Genomic DNA, 25,585 nt, shown 5'->3' on the forward strand with positions numbered 1-25,585 from the left:
CAGTCCTTTGGGTTGGTGTTATTATCATCTTATTTTTACAGATGAGGAACCTGATTCACCAAGAGGCAAGTTAACTTACAAAAATCATCTAACTAGCCAATGGAGAAGGCAATGGCAGCCCACTCCAGTACTCTTGCCTGGAAAATCCCATGGATGGAGGAGCCTGGTAGGCTGCAGTCCATGGGGTTGCTAAGAGTGGGACATGACTGAGCGACTTCACTTTCACTTTTTGCTTTCATGCATTGGAGAAGGCAATGGCAACCCACTCCAGTGTTCTTGCCTGGAGAATCCCAGGGACGGGGGAGCCTGGTGGGCTCTATGGGATCACACAGAGTCGGACACGACTGAAGTGACTTAGCAGCAGTAGCCAAAGAGAACAGAGGTTTCAACCCAGGAAACCTTCATCTCTTATCTCCTCTCTTAATCAGCACAATAGCAACACAGGCATTTAAGATGACAAGTGGTTAGTGAAACCCAGGGAACACCAGCTCTGCAAGATATTAATAAGTATCAGGCTGGGAGCAGCAAAAGATGGAGGAGTAACATTGCACGGTAAAATATATTTGGGAGATGATTGATTAAAGGAAACTAATCAGGTTGGGAGGTTGGGATTTTGTTGCTGTGTTTTCTTCATTTATTCTTCTAATTGTTGTCTCTGGACTTTTAATTCTTCTTTTCATAGAGCAGCCAGGGCACCATTTCATTGCATAAACCATTCTCCCCCAGCCACATAGCTACATAGACACACACACACACACACACACACACACACACACAATTGTTCTGGGAAGTACTGATCCATGTAACAGTGAACGTGAAATCATAGTGTGCCGGCAATCTTGCTCATCAATCCTGGAAGTCCTGCTACTATTGCTCACCCTTCTTTTCTTGTTAGTGTACGAGAGAATGGCAAAGACAGAGCAATCCAATTAACAAGTAACTAAGGCCTAATTCTACCCTTGCCCACGCTGCAGTAAAATCAGGTAACTCTGAAGTGAAACAAGCAGGGCTAATTAAGACCAATATACTTTGGGTCCAACCCACCAAAATATTCATCTTCCTAATCTTGTGCAATCAGCATTTTGCCAGTGTTATGAAATGACTCCCTCAGGAAGGGGTTTGTGTTAGATAATCAAGGCATTGGCTTTCTACAAGTTTCATAGTTCAGCTTAATGGCTTGTTTGTTGATCTTATTTCTCCAAACAGTTATGTTCAAATGTAATGATGTATGTATGTAATGATTTTGCTGTCTTTCTGCAATATTAATCTCCACTAATTTTCATCATTTTTTCCAACAGTTTCATGTTAAAATGGTATAAAAATAACTTCCACTGATGTTACCAATTTACTTACGATTACAGAAAAAAAAATGGAGTTACAGGGAAAGACATTGTTCTCTAGTTTTGAAAGCCTCACAGTCACTGCAGATCTTTTCAGCTTTTTATTAAGCACATTACATAAGTCATCTTGTCTCACTTTTCAAGTTGTATTCAGAATGTAACACTGCTCACCATTTGCTGCTACAAGTGCTCTACAACGTAATCCACTCTGCCACCATTTCTTGGGAGATAGTGTAATAACCTCCTAATTGGTCTCTCTGCTCCACCTCATGCTTCCTTATAATCTATTTTCTACACAGCAATTATAGGAAGCTTTAATAAAAGAAATTAAATCTCATCGTTTTTCTCCTCATATTCCTCCAGCTTTCTCATTACACTTAAAATGTAAACGTCCTACTTGGCTTTCAGAGGCTGTATGAGGTATCTGGGCATGGCCATTTCCTATTGCCTCTTCCCCCTTGTTTTTCAGTTGCTCAGTCATGTCTGGCTCTTTTGTGACCCCATGGAGTAGCCACCAGGCTCCTCTGTCCATGGGATTTCCCAAGCAAAAATACTGCAGTGAGTTGCCATTTCTTTTTCCAGGGGATCTTCTGGACCCAGGGATTGAACCCATGTCTCCTATATCTCTTGCATGGTAACAGGCAGATTCTTTACCACTGAGCCACCTGGGAAGCCAATGCTGTAGACAATTCAACCTTCTGTTCCCTATTGTTCTGATCCCAGGGCCTTCCATCGAAAGAAACCAGATTCACACAAACTTCACTTTATGTGCTCTAATCTTGATTTATTCTTCTTTTTAATACATAGAAAGTATTACCTGAAATCGGAGAAGGCAATGGCACCCCACTCCAGTACTCTTGCCTGGAAAATCCCATGGACGGAGGAGCCTGGTGGGCTGCAGTCCATGGGGTCGCTAAGAGTTGGACACAACTGAGCGACTTCACTTTCACTTTTCATTTTCATGCATTGGAGAAGGAAATGGCAACCCACTCCAGTGTTCTTGCCTGGAGAATCCCAGGGACGGGGGAGCCTGGTGGGCTGCCGTCCATGAGGTCACACAGAGTCGGACACGACTGAAGCGACTTAGCAGCAGCATTAGCTGAAATTCTGTGGGGTTTTTTTTCTTTCTCTTTCTGTTTCCAGAACATAGAGGCTTTGTTAACTTTCTTGATTCCTGTAGCCCAGAATCAAGAACGTTATTTGGCACATAGTAGGGGCTCCAATAATATATTTAGAATCCAAAAAAACGGATAAATGACACAGAGGCTATTGACATGCATATCTTTGGAGAGTTTGCTGTAGGATTCGCCCATTACTTTTCTCACCGTTATGTGATCCCTCAGTGTGATTTTCCTCATTTGTTAGAAATCATTACTGTGTTAGTTTTCTCACTGACGACCTAATCTGATTATGTTCCTCTTTTTCATTTGGGTTGACAAACCTTCTGGGAGAGCATTTAAAGAACTGATAGTCATCATTCTCCTTAAGTAGGAAGAGTATGACTTTCTAACATTACCCTTCTGTGAAGTCCTCCCTAACATTCAGAAGTTGAGATGAGGCCTTCTTTCTATTCTTATAGCACTTTGAATATGGCTTTATGTATACTTGGGCTTCCCTGGTGGCTCAGAAGGTAAAGAATCTGCCTGCAATATGGAAGACCTGGGTTCAGTCCCTGCACTGGGAAGAGCCCCTAGAGAAGGGAACGGCTACCCACTCCAGTATTCTGGCCTGGAGAAGTCCATGGACAGAGGAGCCTGGCAGGCTACAGTCCACAGGGTCACAAAGAGCTGGACACAACTAAGCGACTTTCAGTTTTGGATTCCCCGGTGGCTCAAACGGTAGAGTCTGCCTACAATGCGGGAGACCTTGGTTTGATCCCTGGGTCGAGAAGATCCCCTGGAAAAGGAAATGGCAACCTGCTCCAGTATTCTTGCCTGGAAAATCCCAGGAATGGAGGAGCCTGGCAGGCTACAGTCCATGGTGTTGCAAAGAGCTGGACACGACCAAGCGACTTCACTTTCTTTCTACTTTCCATGCATACTCATTTTGCTAGATAACAATTGCTATTTATATCTGTCCCATTTGTGTTGCCCAGCATGCACCGTGTTTTCAGTGACAGATAGGTAGATAAATGATGATTGATTGGGTGAATATATGGAAAGATAGATGTGGGTAGAATAAACGCCAACACATTGACACAATGGAAAGTAGTTTATCCACAGAATTTCCTCAGTTGGGGGGTTGACTCAGTATAGCTCCAGCAGTACCTGTGCTGTGACTGGTTAGTGTCAGGACTTTAGAACATTGATACTGTTAGGGAGAAGCAGACAACAAAAGAACAGCAAAGAACCAGTAAATCTGGGTCTTCTACGTGTGTATGTATGTCCCTTCACTGTTCCCCTGAAACTATCACAGCATTGTAAAATGGCTATGTGTATTGTTTTAGTAACTCAGTCATGTCTGATTCTTTGCGACACTATGGACTGTAGCCTGCAAGGCTCATCTGTCCATGGAATTTTCCAAACAAGTATACTGGAGTGGATTGCCATGCCCTTCTCTAGGGGAACTTCCCAACCCAGGGATAGAACCAGGGTCTCCTGCATTGCAGGCAGATTCTTTACCATCTGAGCCACATGGGAAGTTAATCAGCTATACCCCAATACAAAATAAAAAATTGTAAAAAAGACTGGGTCTGGATCTTTACCAGCACCAAACCTCTACATTTTTACTCCAGTTTGTGTTTTTTATGTCAAATTTTATATCTTTTCATTTTATGTATTTCTAAACTGATTTTTGTCATTTTAGTTGATTTTACTACTTTTGTCTTTTAACTTCCTTACTAGATTTATAAGTGATTAATTCACTACCTTTTCTCTGTATTTGTTTTTGCCAGTGAGATTCTTACTTACCTGTTGTCTCCAAGGGAAGAAATCTCACTTAGCACCTAGTTTCAGGTTGACTGGAGACCATGGCCTCAGACAGCTCTGTTAAAGTATGCAAATAAGTACAGTTTCTGTGGGGCTGCAATCCCAAACCCTACAGTCTTCAGACAGGAAATCTGAGGGTGGCCTTGGGAGACTGTTAACAAAAATCAGAGCTCCAGATCAGTGTGTAAGCTATTATCAAGGTGAAGTGAGGCAAAGGGGTTGCATAGGATGCTATCTCTCTACTAGGTTGGAAGTACCTCCATAGACTCTAGATGTGTGGGAAAACTTAAGCCTATCCCTCAGGCTGAAGCTCCAACATAAATAAATAGGCTTTTCACAGGAAGGTGGGGATGTGTTTCAGTCTGTGATCTGTGCATTGCTCTGAGGGTAGTAGCCTGCCAAGAATTGTCTCTGATTGTCACAGTCTGGTGGAGACCAGAAACCAGCCTCTTTGGCTGCCAGGGTTACCTGATCAATAAATACCACCAATGTTCCTGTTGGCTTTCCTGAGTCAGCTGTAAGCTGGGCAGTATTACAGGAAAATGCCTTGACTGTGTTTGCCTGTAGGTCTCAGTGATGCCATGAGAGAGTTCCTTGAAGAGCTTTGAAACATATTCACATTTAAGTTGCTATCCTGGGATGTTATATTTGAGCCTCTTGATAACCACAAAGCAAAAATGCATAACACTAAAGACCATCATTGAACTACAAGGGGAGAATGCTCTTGTTTCCTGCTCCCAGACAGCAGGTGAGGGAGTGTCACACTGCATGAGCTTTTTACTTTCAGCAAGGCAGTGAGACAGTGCAGAGGCTGCTTTCCCCACCTGTCCTAGCAGGGCAGCAAGAGGGTTTAGCTTGCCTGCTTGTGCTAGCTTCTCTGCTAGCTCAGATGGTAAAGAATCTGCCTGCAGTGCAGGAGACACAAGAGACATGAGTTCGATCTCTGGGTTGGGAAGCCACTCCAGTATTCTTGCCTGGAGAATTCCATAGACAGTCCATGGGGTCACAGAGTCAGACAGAACTGAGTGACTGACACTTGCGCTTGTGCTATCAGGATGGGTAGAGAGTGCAAAAATGGTGTCCACTAACACCTCTGTCTCTGGAGAGAGTTTCAACTGTCTCCTGCCCTTTCTGCAGATGCTTTAAAATTAGCAAGTGAATCTCCTTCACATATAGTCTAGGCACTTTTTAAACTGCTGCTGGCATGAATGAGACCACATGCAAGCCCTTTAAAAGGTGAATCTCAGTTCCATATGTCCCTTGGGTCCTTTGAATGTCTTCCCATTTATTTCCTTGCCAGGTATTTTGGGGCCTTGTCTTCTGGTGCAGATCCAAGGCTGGGGTGCCTCATGTAAGGCACAAATCCCTTGCTCCTCTGAGAAAAATACTGAACTGAGGAGATCCCTCCCTGTTGTGTCATTACGCTGAGAGTGGGGTTTTGGAAGGACTGTCAAATATGGTCTCTCCTACCTTTCTTGATGTGGTCCTTTTATCTTTTGTCATGGAGGAGCAGTTCATCCGGTTTACAGCTCTTTCTCAGAAGAAACTGATGCATATGTAACTACCCCAGAAAGAGGTGGGTCCAGCATCTTCCTATGCCACCATCTTGAACCTAATAACTGTTGTTTTAATCTTCAGCCTCAGCTACTCTGGCAGTCCTAAAACATGCTGACATTAGTAATGAATGGGAAGGTTACATAGTTGAAAGTAAGTGATCACTAATATGATCACTCACACATACTGAAAATTGTTCAAAAGTTTCACCATCCGTTTCCAGATGCTTAGGCAGTTATAATACAATGTAACAACATAATGAAATAAAATAGTATTATAATAAAGAAAAATGGCTGAGATGGAATAACTTGGTTATTAAAATTACACTTCCAGAGATGGCTCTAAAGTTTATGTTGCAATCTTAGTAGCCTCCTATATTGATCAGTCTCTTTTGTTTTGAGCTGGTGCTGGTTTACTAGCAACATTTAGAAGACTTACTGGATTCCCACTTGACTCAACAAAAGTTTTTATCATAAATCATATTATTGGTGATTGGAAAAGAGATATTTAGATTAAATTTTAAATTGTACATTGGCATACTTAAGGTAATTACATTGTTTCTTCCCCACTTAGGCTTTAAAAGGGAAGATAAGGTTTTTTTGTTTGTTCCAAATTACATAATTTGTTTTGCTGATTCTAAATATTTGAGTTGTGAATTTAAGAAAAACCAAAGGAAGGAAATATATAATTCTTCAATATTTATGTGTACAAGTCACATTTTGTTATTGTCCTTCAGTCGCTCAGTCATGTACATTTCTTTGCAACCCCATGGACTGCAGCATGCCAGGCTTCCCTGTCCTTCACTATCTCCCAGAGTTTGCTCAAACTCATGTCCATTGAGTGGATGATGCCTTCCAACCATCTCAACCTCTGTCGCCCCCTTCTCTTCCTGCTCTTAATCTTTACGAGCATCAGGGTCTTTTCCAGTGATTTAGCAATTCACATCAGGTAGCCAAAGGATGGAGTTTCAGCTTCAGCATCAGTCCTTACAATGAATATTCAGGATTCATTTCCTTTAGGATTGACTGGTTTGATCTCCTTGCAGTCCAAGAGACTCTCAAGAGTCTTTTCCAGCACCACGGTTTGAAAGCATCAATTCTTCGGCACTCTGCCCTTTTTATGGTCCAACTCTCACATCCATACATGACTACTGGAAAAACCATAGCTTTGACTAGATGGACCTTTGTTGGCAAAGTGATGTCTCTGCTTTTTAGTATACTGTCTAGTTTTGTCATAGATTTTCTTCCAAGGAGCAAGCATCTTTTCATTTTATAGTGGCAGTTACCATCTGCATTGATTTTGGAGCCTAAGAAAACAAAGTCTGTCACTGTTTCCATTGTTTCCCCATCTATTTGCCATGAAATGATAGGACTGGATGCCATGATCTTAGTTTTTTAATGTTGAGTTTTAAGCCAGCTTTTTCACTCTCCTTTTTTACCTTCATCAAGAGGCTCTTTTGTACCTCTTCACTTTAGATTATTCTGTTTAATCCTTGGAATGAAAAGATTTTATTACCCCAAATTTTCATATTAAGGAACTGACTCACTGCCACTCAGCTAATAAATGGCATAACGAGAATTTAAACTTGGCTTTTATGGAGCTAATATTAGTTATCCTTCCATTACATCAAGCTCTCTGCATTAACATACTAATTGATTTTCTTAAGCTTGGAGAATCTTGATTTTTGTTTGTTTGTATTTTATATAATGGATTTATTGAGTTACAATTCACCTTGACCATACAATTCACCTACTTTAAGTAGTGGGTGAAAACTCAGTGGTTTTTAGCATATTCTCAAAGATATGTACCCATCACCACAGTCAATTTTAGATCATTCCTGTCACCTCAAAAAGAAATTCCATACCTATCAGCAGTCAGGTTTTACTGTAATTCAATAATTCAGCCCTTTTTATTGCTGAACAAAATTCTACGATATTGATTAAACCATATTTTATTTATCCATTCATGAGTTATGGACATTTGTATTGTTTTGACTTTTTCGCTATTATGAACAGTGCTTCTAGGAACATTCATGTACAATTTTTTTGGTGAAATTATGCTTTCATTTCTCTTGAGTATTATACCTAGAAGTAGAATGCAAGATCATGTGGTGACTCTGTTAAAAATTTTTAAGACCTGCCAGACTGTTTTCCACAACAGCTTCACCATTTTTCATTTTCATCAGCAGTATATAGAGATTCAGTTTCTCAACATTCTCATCAACACTCTTTTTTATTATATACATCCTAGTGAATATGAAGTGGTCTCATTGTGGGTTAGATTTACATTTCCCTGAGCACTAATCATGTTGAACACCTTTCATGTTATTTTTTTCCTTTGAACCTCTTGTATGTTTTTTCAAAGAAATGTCTGTTCAGATTTTTTGCCCATTTTCAAACTGGGTTGTTTGTCTATTATTCAGTTCTAAGAGTTGTACATACATATATACAAGTCCCTTATTCGATATATAAATTGCAAACATTTTCTCATATTCTGAAGGTTGTCTCTCTTTTTTGATGGTATTCTTTAAAGTACATTTTTTTAACTTTGATAAAATCCAATTGTCTACTTTTTAAGAGTGTATGTCTTTCTACCAGTCAGCTACTGGAAAGCAACAGTAGTTTCATTTGTCATAATCAAAATTACCTGTTTTCTACTATACCAGACAGATGTTAAATGTTTTTGTTTTTTGAAAGTCTGTTTTTCTTAGTTATCAAATTTACTGGATTTTAAGACACTAGCAATTGTGAAAAGCATCATCAAATTAATAATCAATTTTAGGAAATATGGACTGTTGCTCTTGTTCAGTTGCTCAGTTATGTCTGACTCTGTGACCCATAGACTGCAGCATGCCATGGTTCCCTGTCCTTCACTGTCTCCTGGAGTTTTCTCAAACTCATGTCCATTGAGCCGATGATGCCATCCAACTATCTCATCCTCTGTTTTCCCCTTCTCTTCCAGAACTCAATTTTTCCCAGCATCAGGGTCTTTTCCAGTGACTTGGCTCTTTGCATCAGGTGGCCAGAGTATTGGAGCTTCAGCTTCGTCATCAGTCCTCCCAATGAATATTCAGAGTGGATTTTCTTTAGGCTTGACTAGTGTGATCTCCTTGCTGTCCAAGGGACTCTCAAGGGTCTTCTTCAGCACCACAATTCAAAAGCATCAATTCCTTGGTGCTCAGTCTTCTTTACGGTCCAACATGGACTGTTGACCCCATCCTGATTTCAGAAATGCTAAAATGTGGGGGAAAAGCATCTTAAGACAATGAAATATATATGGTATTGTAATTTGGTGCTGTTGAAATTACTCAGTTTGTTTGAAATTTAAATGATCTTTACCACGTGGGGCATATTTCACACAAACACAAGGATCTGTGTCCTCGATAAGAACCAAAACACATTAGTAGGTTTTGTTTATATTTCAGATAATTCTTCTAATGGAAGAGGGATTCACTTTATTAATCATATGCAATGTGGTCCTCTTCATTGTCACAGATGTTTATTGGCGTTAATACCAACGGCAGTTTTTTTTTTTTTTAATTCTGCTATTTATGATACGCATAAACTTCTGGCAAGAATAGTAGAAAAAGGTCTAGGGTGAGGGGAAAACTACCATTGTTCTGTCAAAATAAGAAAATGTTTCACATTCTTAACATATTGTAGTTGTCACTTTTTGTCCTTAAGTTTGCATAGTATCACAGAAGTTTCATCATAAGGGAAAGTATATTTGAAATGAAATATATCAAAATTAAGAAAAACAAATTTTAACTTAATATTATATTTTAAACATTTCTATAAGTTTTCAGTCTGTAAAATTAGCCATTTAACAGTTGGAAAATATTGCCACATATAAGTGTACCATCTACTCATCAATTTATTCAACAGATACTAAGTGCTTCAGATCAGATCAGTTGCTCAGTCGTGTCTGACTCTTTGCAACCCCATGAATCGCAGCACGCCAGGCCTCCCTGTCCAACACCAACTCCCAGAGTTCACTCAGACTCACGTCCATCGAGTCAGTGATGCCATCCAGCCATCTCATCCTGTGTCGTCCCCTTCTCCTCTTGCCCCCAATCCCTCCCAGCATTAGAGTCTTTTCCAGTGAGTCAACTCTTCGCATGAGGTGGCCAAAGTACTGGAGTTTCAGCTTTAGCATCATTCCTTCCAAAGAAATCCCAGGGCTGATCTCCTTCAGAATGGACTGGTTGGATCTCCTTGCAGTCCAAGGGACTCTCAAGAGTCTTCTCCAACACCACAGTTCAAAAGCATCAATTCTTCAGCGCTCAGCCTTCTTCACAGTCCAACTCTCACATCCATACATGACCACAGGAAAAACCATAGCCTTGACTAGACGAACCTTTGTTGGCAAAGTAATGTCTCTGCTTTTCAATATGCTGTCTAGGTTGGTCATAACTTTCCTTCCAAGGAGTAAGCGTCTTTTAATTTCATACGAGATGCTAAACAGTAAGCTAAATAATGTGTATGAAGCAGTGAACAAAACAATCAGCTCACCAATAGCACTTAAAGTGGGAAGAGACAGATGATCATCTATCAGTACTCTCTCTCTACATATATACTTTTTTCTTTGTCCTTTATATAAGCACCAACACAAATATATGCATGTAGAGAAGGCAATGGCAACCCACTCCAGTGTTCTTGCCTGGAGAATCCCAGGGATGGGGGAGCCTGGTGGGCTGCCGTCTATGGGGTGCAGAGTTGGACACGACTGAAGTGACTTAGCAGCAGCAGAGCATGTACATATTCATTATATATATATATATATATATATATATACACACACACATATGTGCATATGCAGATGATATATATATATATATATACATATATATAGGATAAACATATACCACGTTTATAAAATTATGCTTTGTGCTAAATCAACACAATTTGCTTAAGGAGCAGACATGGTGATAAGAGAAAATGAGGAGTCAGAATTCTGGCCTGTGTTGATGGAAGAATTGAGTTGCTGTTTATTAAGGTGGCAATGGTTTCTATACTTTAGTGCCCATAGGCTTGTTGAACATGCTTGTGAAAATAGATTTTCTTTCTTTCAGATTATGACTTTAGGAATACCCTCCAGTCTTTCTGTTAAAACATATTGACACGTTTTGTTCCTAAAGTTTACTTATTATGTTGGTACTTGAGATCGAACCCATGTCTCCTGCATCTCCTGCACTGGCAGATAAATTCTTTACCACTGCATCACCTGAGAAGCCCTTACCTAAGTCTTGGGAAACATTATAGCATGTTCACAAACATCAGCTTTGGCATCAATCGGGATGTGTTTGATGTACCCCTTTGGAGAAGGAAACGGCAACCCACTCCAGTATTCATGCCTGGAAAATCCCATGGACCGAGGAGCCTGGTGGGCTACAATCCATGGGGTTGCAAAGAGTCGGACGTGACTGAGCAACTTCTGTGTGTGTGTGTGTGTGTGTGTTAATGGTTCAGCAACTTTGCCATGCTACTTAATTTGCATATGCCTTAGTTTATTTATCATTGTGTAGATAAAAACCATACACACTACTAGAGTTGTTATAAGGATTAAAGGAAATTATATGTGTAAAGTTTCTGGCTCTTAGTATACGCTCAGCAAATATTAGCCATCCATGAGTGATAGCTATTATTAATAGGTACATAGGTATAGGTCAAATGCCTGCTGCTGCTGCTGCTGCTAAGTCGCTTTAGTCGTGTCCAACTCTGTGCGACCCCATAGACGGCAGCCCACCAGGCTCTGCCGTCCCTGGAATTCTCCAGGCAAGAACACTGGAGTGGGTTGCCATTGCCTTCTCCATTGTGTGAAAGTGAAAAGTGAAAGTGAAGTAGCTCAGTCGTGTCCGACTCGTATCGACCCCATGGACTGCAGCCTACCAGGATCCTCCATCTATGGGATTTTCTAGGCAAGAGTACTGGAGTGGCTTGCCATTGCCTTCTCCGGGTCAAATGCCTAGAGCATGTTAATGTAATTGGTAGTTAAATATATCCTAAGGTGTATAATGATCTGTTCATTCTTAGTTTATACTGTGACTAATAACTTGATACTGCTAGCTATGCCTCACATGCCATATGTTATAGTAGATTTTAAGCATTACTAATAAAAGAAACTAATGCATTAGTATAAATAAAATTTTTTGTTACAATACTGAGTCACATGACTGAAGTCTTGAAAGAACTATGTATAGTTTTCTGTGTTAAAATTTGTTGATAGGTTAGCGACAGATTGAATAAAATAATTACAATAATTTCATTGGATTTATTTGAAAAGACTAAATATTTAGGAATCTGTTTTTTAATTTGGAGAGCTCTTTGTATCACCTAGAACACAAAGTCTGTGGAATTGTCACCAGTTCTTGGTGATGCTTGCAACCATCATGGGTATTTTCTATTTTATACTCGTTTACATTGATTCTAGCTTGCTCATTATTCATATAATATGCACATATAGTTTCTTATATGTGTTACCCTTTTTGATTTTTCCAGTGGTAATTACCATATTTCAATGTTTTGCTCCTTTTTTGCTGTTGTGGTTTCATTTCAATCTCCTAATACTTTTTAATCTTTCTTGTAAAATTTGTTAGCATTTCTTATATGATTTCTTAGACTTCTTATTCTTTTAAGTCAAGTTCATATTTATAAAACAGCAATTTAAAAAAATGACCAAAAATCTGTAGTCTTTTTAATTAAGCAAATAAACGTGTAAAATTTGCCTTAAAAAGCAAAATTGTACTGAATTCTTACAAATATCTCTATTTTCAAGTTCAAAAGAGATAACGGCCAGTTGCATTTGCATGACTTTAACTTTGTTTTCAAAATGTTTAAGTACATTAAATGACAGAGATGCATTTTATTTTTTCTGAAAGTTACTGGCAAGATTCTGTATTATTACCTTTTTTTGCTTATTTATTGGATATATGGGTCATATGAAAATGATACTTGGTTAAACCTTGAGAAAACATGGAAAAAAAGAGGTTATTATATTTAAGGAGAAAGAAAAGAAAGAAGGATAAAAATGGATGTAATTTTCTCTTTTTCTTTTCTAGACCTAGGAAAAGATAAGGATTACACGGATGAATCAGAGCATGCTAATTATGATCGATCTCGCCTCATTAAAGACTTTGTTCCTAAAAATAATTCTGAACCGAAGCCCAGATTACCTAAGGTAATGCAAACTAAACGATCTATAAGTCACTGGGGACTCTAACATCTAAATTCATACAGTTCTTTTGAATTTCAGTTGATATTTCCTGGAGAGAATAAGGCTGCACAGGACTAAAACTGAAAAGTTATGTGTAGACATCATATCCATTTATATTGTCAAACAGAATTTTATAAACATTCTGAAGCATAAAATTATTCAGTAATTTTTAGAGGTTTATTCCATCTTCTTGTTTTTTGAAGGACACCATGGTTTAATGAGAACATGAATTTTATTATCAAGTGGGCCAATATTTGAATTGCAGTTCCAATACTTATAGTTGTGGTAACTTGAGCAAGTCAATCAAACTCACTTAGCCTTGTTTTCATCATTTGTAAAATTATAATCATGTTGTCAGCTTGACAAATTTTTTGTTTTTCTTCAAGTTTTGTTGAGATATAATTGACACAGTGCTTTATAAGTTTAAGGTATACAGTATAATTATTTGACTTACATACATCATGAAATGATTACCAGAATAAGTTGAGTGAACATTCATCGTCTCATATAGATGCAAAATCAAAGAAACAGAAATACATACATATATATATATATATATATATAGTTCTTATAATAAGAACTCTTAGAATTTACTCTTAACAACTTCCATAAACAGCATACAGCAATGTTCATTATATTTACTATGTGTATCATCCATGGGGTCGCAAAGAGTCGGATACGATTGAGTGACTTTCACTTTCATTTTTCACCATATAAAGATATAATGTAGTTATTGACTCCATTGCCCACACTGTGTATTTCATACCCACGACTCAGTTATTTTGCAACTGGAAGTCTGTAGCTTTTCATCTCCCTTACTTCTTTCCTCCCCTCCTCACCCTCCCCTCTGGCCATCACCTGTTCACTTGTCTGTCCTCTCTGTCTATAATTCTGTTTTATATTTATCCTCTTATTCCCTTTTTTAGATTCGACATGTAAGTGAAATCATACAGTGTTTTTCTTTCTTTCTCTGCCTGACTTACTTCAGTAAGCATAATGCCCTCTGGGTCTCTAGGTCCTTCCGTGTTGTCACAAATGGCAAGATTTTATTGTTTTTATGGCTGAGTAATATTCCCTATGGGCTTCCCTGGTGGCTCAGAAGTAAAGAATCTGCCTGCCAATGCAAGAGATGTGGGTTCAGGCCCTCAGCTGGGAAGATCCCCTGGAGAACCTTTTTAGTTTGTTGATAGTTTCTTTCACTGTGCAAAGGATTTTTAATGTAATGTAGTCCCATTTGTTTATTTTTTGCTTTTGTTTCTCTTGTCTAAGGAGACATATGTAGAAAATATCATTGAGATTAATGTCAAAGAGCATGCTGCCCATATTATCTCCTAGAAGTTTCATGGTTTTGGGTTTGCATTTACATCTTTAATCCATTTCTAATTTACTTTTGTGAATGGTGTGAGAAAGTAGTCCAGTTTGACGTTTTTGTATATAGCTGTTTGGTTTTACCGACATCCTTCACTGCAGAGACTGTCTTTTCCCGTTGTCTGTTGTTGCCTCCTCTGTCACAGATTCATTGTTCTGTTCCACTGATGCATGCGTTTGTTTTTGTGCCAGTAACATGTGGTTTTGGTTACTTTAACTTGTAGTGTAGTTTGAGATCATAAAGCACGATTCCTCTAGGTTTGTTCTTCTTTCTCAAGATTGTTTCTGGGTATGTGGGGGTCTTTTGTATTTCCATACAAATTTTAGAATTATTTGTTCTGCTACTGCTGCTAAGTCACTTCAGTCATGTCCGACTCTGTGCGACCCCATAGACGGCAGCCCACCAGGCTCCCCCATCCCTGGGATTCTCCAGGCAAGAACACTGGAGTGGGTTGCCATTTCCTTCTCTGATGCATGAAAGTGAAAAGTGAAAGTGAAGTCGCTCAGTCATATCTGATTCTTCATGACCCCATGGACTGCAGCCTACCAGGCTCCTCCATCCATGGGATTCTCCAGGCAAGAGTACTGGAGTGGGTTGCCATTGCCTTCTCCGTTATTTGTTCTAGTTGTCTGAAAAATGCCATTGGTATTTTGATAGTGATTGTGTTGAATCTGTGGAAGGCCTTGGGTAGTATGATCATTTTACCATTATTAATTCTTTCAGTCCATAAGTATGGTACTAATGTATCTTTCCATCTGTTTATCTGGTCTTTAGTTGCTTTCATCAGTGTCAGTTTTGCAAGTATGTCTTTTACCTCCTTAGATAGTCTTATTCCTAGATGTTTAATTTTTTTTGATGCAACTGCAAATTTGATTTTTTAAAAAAATTTCTGTTTCTGGTAGTTTGTTTGTTGTTAGTATATAGAAATACAACATATTTCTGTACATTAATTTGTACCCTACAGCTTTACAAAATTTCATATCATCTGCAAATAGTGACAGTTTTATTTCTTCCTTTCCATTTTGGATTCTTTGTGCCTATTTTTATTCTCTGATTGTTGTGGCTAGAACTTCCAATACCGTGTTAAATAAAAGTGCTGAGAATTATCAGCCTTCTCTTGTCCCTGAACAAAAGCTTTCAGCTTTCCACTGTTGAGTATGATGTTAACTGTGGGTTTGTCGTATATGTTCCCTGTATACTTGTTTTGATGGGAGTTTTTATCATAAATGGATGTTGAATTTTGTCAAATAACTTTTTCTGCATTTATGGAGCTGATTATATAATCCTTATTTTTCAGTTTGTTAATGTGGTGTATCACACTGATTTGCAGATTTTGAAACATTATGAAAGGTTTCCATAACAACTTGGATGTTGAGAATATTGTGTTGAAACTATAATTCATCAACAAATCACTGGGTTGGGGTTCAGTTTTAAAAATCTCTGGTTCCAGAAATCCCACCATCCCTCAAAATTCTTTTGTGGGTTCTTCAAAGTATGTGAATAAAGTCATCCAGCACCAAATACCATCATCCCCTTTTGATGCTTTCCAAGACAAATATTGACTCAGTCCAACTTCACTTCATTTTTTCTTAAATTGCTTATTGATTAAAGTGGGAATACCTTAGTAAAAGAAATTTGGATGTTAATATAAGGAATGACTTAACTTTTAGTTGTCACTGCATGGACAATAACTGATAATCATTTCCTTGAAAATATCTTTTTCTGTGATATTTGATTTGGTTTGGCCTGGATTAATTTTACAAATCCCTTCATTTGTCACCATCAGTGTGTTAGTGACAAAATATGGCACAATTTAAATCTTACTGTTATATTGATTCTGAGCTGTAATAAGTAGACACAGAAATAAATATTTGTGCCTGGTTTATTCATTCATCTTTGGTTTGGTTTTGTTAAGTAAGGATACTATTTTGTGCTGATATTTCTTGTCTTCACTAATCAGTAGTTTATCTCCCAATGTTTACTTCATCTGCCTCTCTATGTACTATCTGATTGGTCCTGTGGATGTTTGGAGAGTCGAGTGGCTCAATGGTCAAGAATCCACTTGCCAATGCAGGAGACACAGGTTCAACCTCTGGGTTGGGAGGATTCCCTGGAGAATGAAATGGCAACCCACTCTAGTATTCTTGCCTGGGAAATCCCCTGGACAGGGGAGCTTGGTGGGCTACAGCCCATGGGGTCACGAAGAGTTGGACATGATTTAGCAACTGAACAATAACAAACAACAACTATCTCTAAAGCATTGTTCCAAGAGACTTGAGCCTGAGAGAAGCCATAAGAAAAACTGAGGAAAAGCAGATATTCTACCTTAAGATACTTTGAGCACCCATGAGTAGGGACACAAACATGATACGCTTAAAATAATTAAAAAATGAATTAAAATTAAATAAAATTTGTGTTATCTGCTTCTTTAAAAATTAGCACATGCCACCATGTTTTCTTCCCTTTATGATTTCAGTCTCTTCATTCTAATGCTTTCCTTCCCTCCTCTTTGGGCTTCCCTGGTAGCTCAATCAGTAAAGAATCTGCCTACAGTGCAGGAGATCTAGGTTCGATCCCTGGATCGGGAAGATCCACTGGAGAAGGAAAAGGCAAATCACTCCAGTATTCTTGCCTGGAAAATCCCATGGAAAGAGGAGCCTGGTGGGCTATAGTCCATGGGATCACAAGAGTTGGACTTGACTTAGCAACTAAACCACCGCCACCAATGATACCTTCCACTCCATTTCTGCTCAACAGTCACCAATTCCCAAATCTCTAAACTAGACTTGAACTTTAGAATATTCAAGTTAAGAAGAAATAATTAAACCTGCATACATATTTTGTTTTTTTGACAGCAAAATAAGAGAATGATGTGTGATGATGGTAGTATACCACAGTCGTCCAGTCCAGTCATCCTAACCTAAAGTCCTGTTAGTTCTATTACACTTCTAGTCAAATTTGAAAATGTAGTGCATCACCTAGAGGCTTTTGGATTCACTCTTCTAGCTTCTATGAAAATATGCCCACTTTCATCCATTTTATAGGTTAAGGTGTAGCACAAATCCAACTTGAATAAATAGTTTTATTCCAAAAGAAGAAAAAAGATGTTTAAAATACATTTAGCTAGGCTACTTGCTTGCAAAGCTTATCTATAAATGAAAGGCAAAATAATCTTCTTAGGTGTATTCTTTGTGTACATTTATCAGAGAGAACCTCAAAAAAGCAATGACCTATATATCTATTGTTTGAACAAGCATCTGAATAACCTTAGTTTATAACTCTGCTGTTGCTGTTCAGTCTCTCAGTCATGTCCGACTCTTTGTGCCCCAAGGACTGCAGCATGCCAGGCTTCCCTTCAGTATTTACCTTCAGTATCTACCAGGAGTTTGGTCCAACCCATGTCCATTCCGTCGGTGATGCCATCCAACCATGTCATCCTCTGTCGTCCCTTTCTCCTCCTGCCCTCAATCTTTCTCAGCATCAGGGTCTTTTCCAATGAGTCAGCACTTTGTACCAGGTGGCCAAAGTATTGGAGCTTCAGCTTCAGCATCAGTCTTTCCAATGAATATTCAGGACTGATTTCCTTTAGGACTGACTGGTTGGATCTCCTTGCAGTCTGGACTCTCAAGATTCCAGCACTGCAGTTTGAAGGCATCAATTCTTCGGTGCTCAGCTTTTTTATTTTTCAGCTCTCACATCCATACATGACTACTGGAAAAACAATAGCTTTGACTATACAGACCTTTATAGGCAAAGTAATGTCTCTGCTTTTTAATATGCTGTCTAGGTTTGTCATTGCTTTTATTCCAAGGAGCAAATGTCTTTTAACCTCCTCTTTAACCTTCAGCAAGAGGCTCTTTAATTCTTCTTCCCTTTCTGCCACAAGGGTGGTGTCATCTGCATATCTGAGGTTATTGATATTTCATCCTATCATTAAATAATATGCATATATATGTGTGTATGTGTATGTACATATATTTTAAGTTGGCTCTTAGGAAATTGACAACATTCATTCACTTGTGACCTACAAAATAGCAACTTTCATATGGTTCAAATTAGCATGTATTGATCTCTATGTATCTAGTTGTATGGCTGAAGATCTGTGCATTATGTTATTTGCTTGGGATAACTGTACTGGTTGCAACCTGTCCCATGGATATTATACAGTGTAACTGATATTTTATTTCTTCACAAAAGTTATTCAATTACATTTTAGAGATGAAAAAACAAGTTTATAAAAAGTCAGCAGAAAGGGAACAAAGATTCACAGAGGAAAATGATTCCTAATGTAAACTACATTGTAAATCATGACAAGTGTTAGATTACAGAAAACAAATAAAAATTTCTAACAAGATTTGCCATCAGCTATAAAACTAGGTTCTAGGAAATAACTCCAAATGTGTCAAAGTGGTGTCTAACATTGAATTTATGAGGACTCCCTGTTGAGTTTATCAATAGTAAAAACAAATAAATAAATATAGAAATCCATCTGACTAGTTTACTGGTTATTGTATAGGTAAACTATACATCTGCTTGAGAATTTGTTTTGAGAGCCATTGTACAAACATTCCCTGAATGATCTTGAGTCAGTGTGGTGAATTTTGCTTTGACGATATATCCACTGCTTCTGATAATTTTGTAAGTCAAATATATCTGTAAGATACTATAGTTTGCACTAGAATTATCTTCAGTAAGATGAATTATTTCTTTAGAATGTTTTCTTTAAGTTATTAACTTTAGGCATGTATCATTTACACTAAAAGTCTTTAATATTTCAGAGATTAAACTCATGTGATACTGATATCTAATATGATAAAATGATATTGATAAGTTAATAGAACATATTTTTAATTTATTTTTAACCCACTCTGTCCTGCAGGACAGAAGACAAAGAAAGATGGCAAATATGGACAGGTCTTGCTATCCATGTAGTGGGATGCAGTTCAGGAGGTGGGCATGCATATAAACGAAGAAAGCTAAGAGGCTTTAGAAATTAGAGATGATACTAGATATGGGATAAGTCTAGATTTATCTAGCCTCAAGCTGTATAATAAAAGCTGTATTTAAATATCTCTGGGGCTTTGCAGTAGCTACAAAATTGGCCACAGCCCTTCCCTTTTCCCTATACCTACAATATTTTCAATGGGACTTTGCAGGTTCTCTCATCCAAGAGGTACACTCTTACTGGACTGGCCTCGGGCTTTGTTTTGATCAATAGATTGCCTGCAGAAGTGACCATGTCCCAGTGCTGAACCTTGAACTTGAAAGATCTTGCATTCCCATTATTCCTCTTAGGACTCTGCCTCCATCATAGGAATGTCAGAGCCATCCTGCAAGAGGATAATAAGGCCGTGTGGACTGAAACCTAGGGAGTCCAGTTGTTCCCGCTGACACAGAGACGTGAAAGAATCCAGCTAGAACCCACAGAAGGTCTAGCTGAGACTGGGAGAACTACACAACTGGGCCCAGGCTGCTCACAGATTCCTGAGCTAAGCTGGTTTATTTATCCACAATAGATATTGGAGCCATAAATGTTAGAGGGTAGCGTATTTGCTGGCACCAATGATTGTAAATGTAAAGTGAATTCTTTCTCACTGGAAAGGGAACATGTGCAAAATTGTCCCTGAGTTTTCCACACATACCCATGTTATCCATTTAATTCTATAGAGCCCAAGAATATCTTAATGTCATAACCTAAATCATGAGAAATCTAGGGCTCTAACATTTTCTTAAATTATCTTTTTTTAATAAAACTCTATTTACAAAAGTAGTTTTTTTGTACCTTTGAATCAGTGAAGAATTCCAAGATTACCTTCCATTAAACCATATGTATATTGTTAGTAATGTTCCAAACACCCATTAAAATTGGTGAGGAACTAGCTTTTTTAAAGGCAAGTTTATTTCCTTTCTAACATTTTGACAAGAAGACTGTGTCACATATATGTAGACAAGAAAAATGAGGGAGAAAATTAATAATGTGATGCGAGAAAAGAAGCAATTCTATGGATTTATAGACTGGAGCACCTGGGCAGACTGCAAGCAAAGTTTTAGAGGAGAGAGGGATTCTTTTTAAGATTATTTCAGTAAATATTTCCTCTCTCTGTCTCATTAGTATAGAGAGAATTATGAATAACACATGATGATAAGGTCCTATAACCAACTGGATGGTTCTGAGAAACAAAATCCCTTTCTGCATCAAGGAATCATATACTTCATACCAGTGGAGACTTCTTGATGTGGACAGTTTACAGAAAATGTCTGTGATTAATCTAGGTTAAAAGGAACGAAGCTGTGAAGCAGAATCAGTGGCTTGTGTACTAGGCATTAATGAAGAGTTTACTGCTGCTACTGTCCCTCAGGATGCCAAAAATAACTATAGAAGTTGCTAATAATATCTGAGAATATATATCTATATTTCAAATTATAGTGACTCCCCCTCTTAAGAGACTTTGGGTATCATATTAGACAGAAAAGGGGTTATAGACCAGGAAAATCTTGATATGAATATTTTAGCAGTTCTTTAAATTTGAATCACAAGGCCATTCAATTTGACTGTCTACTGGCATTGGCAGATGGTGTTCATCTTTAACTAAATTGGTAACAGAATTAGTTTTCTGTTAACGCTGGAGAAGCACAGATCATATAATGGTGATGGTGAGCCCGATGGTCTCTATGGTCTTCTACAGTGTACCTTTCCCATGGACATTGGCAGTTGTTAACTCAATTCAATGGTTCTTTGTCTCCAAATAATGTATAGGTGTTAATATTCTGAATTTGCACACTTTGCCCCAGTAATTGTAAGATAATGTTATTTTAAAATACAAGGTAAATGACTAAACTTGACCTAGTATGGCTGTTTCAGCTAATGAGTATACATGAAATTAAATACTAATTATTTGCATTTATTGAGATAGTTTCTAAAGAAAATGCTAATATTTCCCTAACTTAGGACTTGAGATAATACTTGTTTATATTTAATAATTTCATCGTGGGAAACTGTACCCTAAATATTTAATTTTTATGTAAACCATGGGACATGCAGGAAATCATTTTGGTTTCTTAATGTTTTTGCCGGTATTTTAAATTTATATTCTTCCCTAGTTTTAAAAAGACTCCTTTTTAATCAGTCTAACAAATAACTGATCTTGTCTGCAGACTCTTTGATACTGAGGAGAGCATTATCTTCCCTGTGGCCATAGAAGGCATGTCCCTCTATTGTGCTGTTTAATCACTTACCTTGACCCTTAAAGCCCTCATCAGAAAATGATGAGGGTGTGTTCTATACTTGCTAATTGCTAGTGTTTATTTTCCCTAAGATTTAGCATAAGATTTCCTAGAACCCCTCCACATTATCTATGAGTTGTTTAAACCCTAATGTGTTCATGTTTTCGTGTATGTATTGTGATAAAAATATCATTTCAAATTGTAAAGACATCAATCTTTTGAAAAATGTGCAAATGTTCTCACAGTAACTGATCAATAATTTGGAAGAGGTTAAAATGTTTTCAGGCTTCCTAGGTGGCGCTAGTGGTAAAGACCCCTTCTGCCATCACAGGAGACATAAGAGATGTGGGTTTGATCCCTGGGTCGGGAAGATCCCCTGGAGAAGGGCATGGCAACCAATCCAGTATTCTTGCCTGGAGAATCCCACAGATAGAGGAGCCTGGTGGGCTACAGTCAGTAGGGTAGCATAGAATCAGACACGACTTAGTACGCATGCAAAATGTTTTCAGATGCCTACCTCACATCTTACACCAAAATGAATTGAAGAACTAAATAGTTAACCAATTCAAAACTGTATGTGTAAAAATAAAACAAGCTTTTTTTTTTTTTTCCTAATCACAGACTGGAAAAATGTCTTCTGTAAAGGGATTTTCTACACAAGCAACAAAATTAATCATGGAAATCTTGATGGAGTTGACTAGATACTTACTAGTATCAAAATTACAATAGCATTAAGAAGAAAGAGATAAACTTAAGATTCTACATATAGAATATACTAGAATATACCAAAGTTTGGTTCATATTCTTAGTCTACAAAGACATCATAGTAATATAATTGATAAATGCACAAGTAAAAAAATCATTAAAAAACAATACAGTTTTAACATGTAAAGTGATTAGCAGTGATTAGCAGAACTAGTAATTGCAGAAATACAAAAGTAAGCAATTTTTTAAACCAAATTATAATTTTAAAAATAAAACTCAGAATTGATACTACAGACTGTCACTTTAATTTTTTATTGGTAGATATGTATGTTGATCCAAATTTTCTGGAAAGTAATTTGACAATAACAATTAAAAACCTTAAAATAATCTTTCCTTTGACCCACTTCTAGGAACTTATTCAGAGAATGTAATTAGATGTTAGCCCAAATAATTGTTTAAAGATGTTTCTCACACTGTAATTTGTAAGGGAATTGTGGGGGAGGGAATATAAAGTGCTTAAATGTTCAAGAGTAAAAAATGAAATTAAAAGCAGTAATGCCTTTAAATAAGGTGATAAAAAATGAGTCCCCAGTTATTTAAGGATGATGTGAAATAATCACAGTGTATAATTACATAATAAGAAAATGGTTCTAAAAAACAGTATATGCAGTTTGATACCATCTATATACAAGTAATATAGCTCTTTTTCATAAATAAAATTATTAGCATTGTGTACAAAAAATTAAACTGATTGGTCAAATTCACATGACAAAGTTTATTTCACATATTCTTATATGTAAGCTATTAAGTATTACACTATTATAATTCCTATTTTAAAAAATCTCACACAGCTAGTAAATGGGCAGATGCAGAATTTAAAATAAGATGGTTCTGTTTCTGACAACTGCTTTTCTACTTTGCTATATTGGTGAGATAAGAGCAATTCAGGACTTCAGCTTTTCAATATGTTAACTGTCATTAAACAGAAGTGCACTCTCTCTCTATATATACACACATATATATAATCTAATTCTCATAATAATGAAAGTAAGTAGTAGTAGTAGTCTAATTTTACTAATGAAGAAAATAAGATTTAAAGAGGTAAGTTTTTTGCCCAGTCTCTGAACTAGGCAGGAACAGAGTTGGACTGTAGCATGTCTCTTTATCTTCAGTACTCTATGCTTTTCTGACTTCAGCTTAATAGTTAACTATAATAACATACTCATATATTAATCATATCTTTCAAAAATCCTAAAATGTTGCTCTGAAGTAGGTAGTTATGGACAGGGAGGCCTGGCGTGCTGCGATTCATGGGGTCGCAAAGAGTCGGACAAGACTGAGCGACTGAACTGAACTGAACTGAACCCTCTACATCCCAGGAGTGGACTAATCTGTTTGTAATTTACTCTTGTATCAACAAAATAAAAATTTGTTGGGAGTTTGTTACAGACTTACTATTTCTAGCAAAAGTAGCCACAGAGGAGGATGTGTATACTCCTTGGTGTTACATAATAATCAGTGATCTAAATGTTTTCAAATGCATCTGCTACACAGTATGGGAACTACCCTTGTAAACCAGGGAAAAAATAAACTCCACAAAACTCTGCTGCTGCTGCTGCTAAGTCGCTTCAGTCGTGTCCGACTCTGTGCGACCCCATAGACGGCAGCCCACCAGGCTCCCCTATCCCTGGGATTCTCCAGGCAAGAACACTGGAGTGGGTTGCCACACTCCTCCACAAAAGCCCCTACGGCTATGTCTAGAGCTGGAGGCTAGAAGATCAAGAGACATTTAATTATGAGAGTAGATTTAGGTGAAGGATGGCTTTGTTGGGATTGTTGTCTTTTTGTTTCCTTAAAGACTATGTGGGGAAAATGTGCCTATTTAGGAAGTCGTCTTATTTCATAAGCGATACAAGAAAACAAACAAAATGCCATAGATGTTTGCTCTCTCCTGGAACTAATGTCTTGGTAATTAGACACAGAACAGGCTTCCTCAATCACCAGCTTACTGGTTGTCCCTAAGAGTATTTAGCTTATCTTGGGAGATCTCCTAAGCCTCCCCGGAGGACTTTAGCTCTAAAATGAAAGCTGCGATAACTTGTCTGCAGAATTGTATATACGTTTATGGGACATGAAAGCAAATTTAATAAATTAATGTGTGGGCACACCAGTTAAATGGTGCAGATAATTCTTCTGCTTGATATTTATACAGTCAGTCAATGATAGGCTCACATCAAACTTTCTCTCTACCTGCTGAGATGCGAGGGCAGCCAGTGAAATCACATCAAAAGTAATGCTATTTGAACACAGTTGAAGTCAAGTCTACTTCATTAATCTCCTAACTTGAGGCTCTCCAGGTTGTTGGAACATTAATAAAAATAACAGTAAATAATTACAACAGCTAACATCTATTAAGGATCCTTCAGAGATTTTATTGATGACCTACATCCATTTATACTTGCAACTCTTAAAAAGTTGGGTATATTTTTACCCTCTTTTCAGAGGTGAGGAAATGGAAGTTGGGAATGGCTAAGTATCCTTTTATCATAAAGCTAGGTAAACAGTCGGCAGGAAGTCTATAGAGGCCACCTCACTGCTAAGCGCTGTGCTGTACTGAACAGCGTTCTGGAGGTGTGAGACAAGTCCATCAAGTGGTTAGAGAACATGTTCACCTCACTCAGGAATTCTCATGTTCCCTAGGGACCATGGATATTGTGCTTTTGTCAATGTTTTCTGCTTAAGAAGAAAGTATAAAATTGAGGTTCCTATGCTCAAATCCTAATAAACTGTGAAATACTCACCCCTTTTCTGCTGCTCAGAGCCCTTCACCACCCCATGCCCTTTGCCTCCATTCACATTGGCCTATAGACTCCTTCTTGCCACCAAATGTGTCCATCAGAATATGACCATTCTGAGCCACTATCACTATTTGAAAAGGGAAGAAAATATCAACAAGATTAAGTACTCTTGTGTTTATTAAATAACTTCTGAAACCTGTAGAATTTTAAAAAAATTGGCTTGTGACCATTGACTTCTTTGCAAGGTGCAATTCAAGGTTCCAGGTGAGGATCCCATGGAGACCTGCATGATTTTATTAACCCCTTGATGACACAGACAGTGTAGACATTGGGATTACAGTAATCTTCAATTTGTTGTTTAAAGGTTTCAAACTCTTGTGTGACATTAAAATATTCTGTTATGTGGGATTAACTGGAAAATCCATTCTTAGCATGCTGATTAATTCAGGGCCATAT

At 37.7% G+C, this 25,585-nt stretch overlaps 1 protein-coding gene across 1 annotated transcript in view; it reads left to right on the forward strand.

Moving 5' to 3' along the window:
* ANO3 (anoctamin 3) overlaps positions 1 to 25,585 on the forward strand; it is a 447,078-nt gene that overhangs the window by 239,160 nt on the left and 182,333 nt on the right. Inside the window, exon 5 of the mRNA XM_070803970.1 lies at positions 12,879 to 12,997. Coding sequence (XP_070660071.1) covers positions 12,879 to 12,997 — 119 coding nt within the window. The remainder of the gene's footprint in view (positions 1 to 12,878; positions 12,998 to 25,585) is intronic.

This window comes from Bos indicus, chromosome 15 (assembly GCF_029378745.1).
Source record: "Bos indicus isolate NIAB-ARS_2022 breed Sahiwal x Tharparkar chromosome 15, NIAB-ARS_B.indTharparkar_mat_pri_1.0, whole genome shotgun sequence".
Classification (NCBI taxonomy): Eukaryota; Metazoa; Chordata; class Mammalia; order Artiodactyla; family Bovidae; genus Bos; species Bos indicus.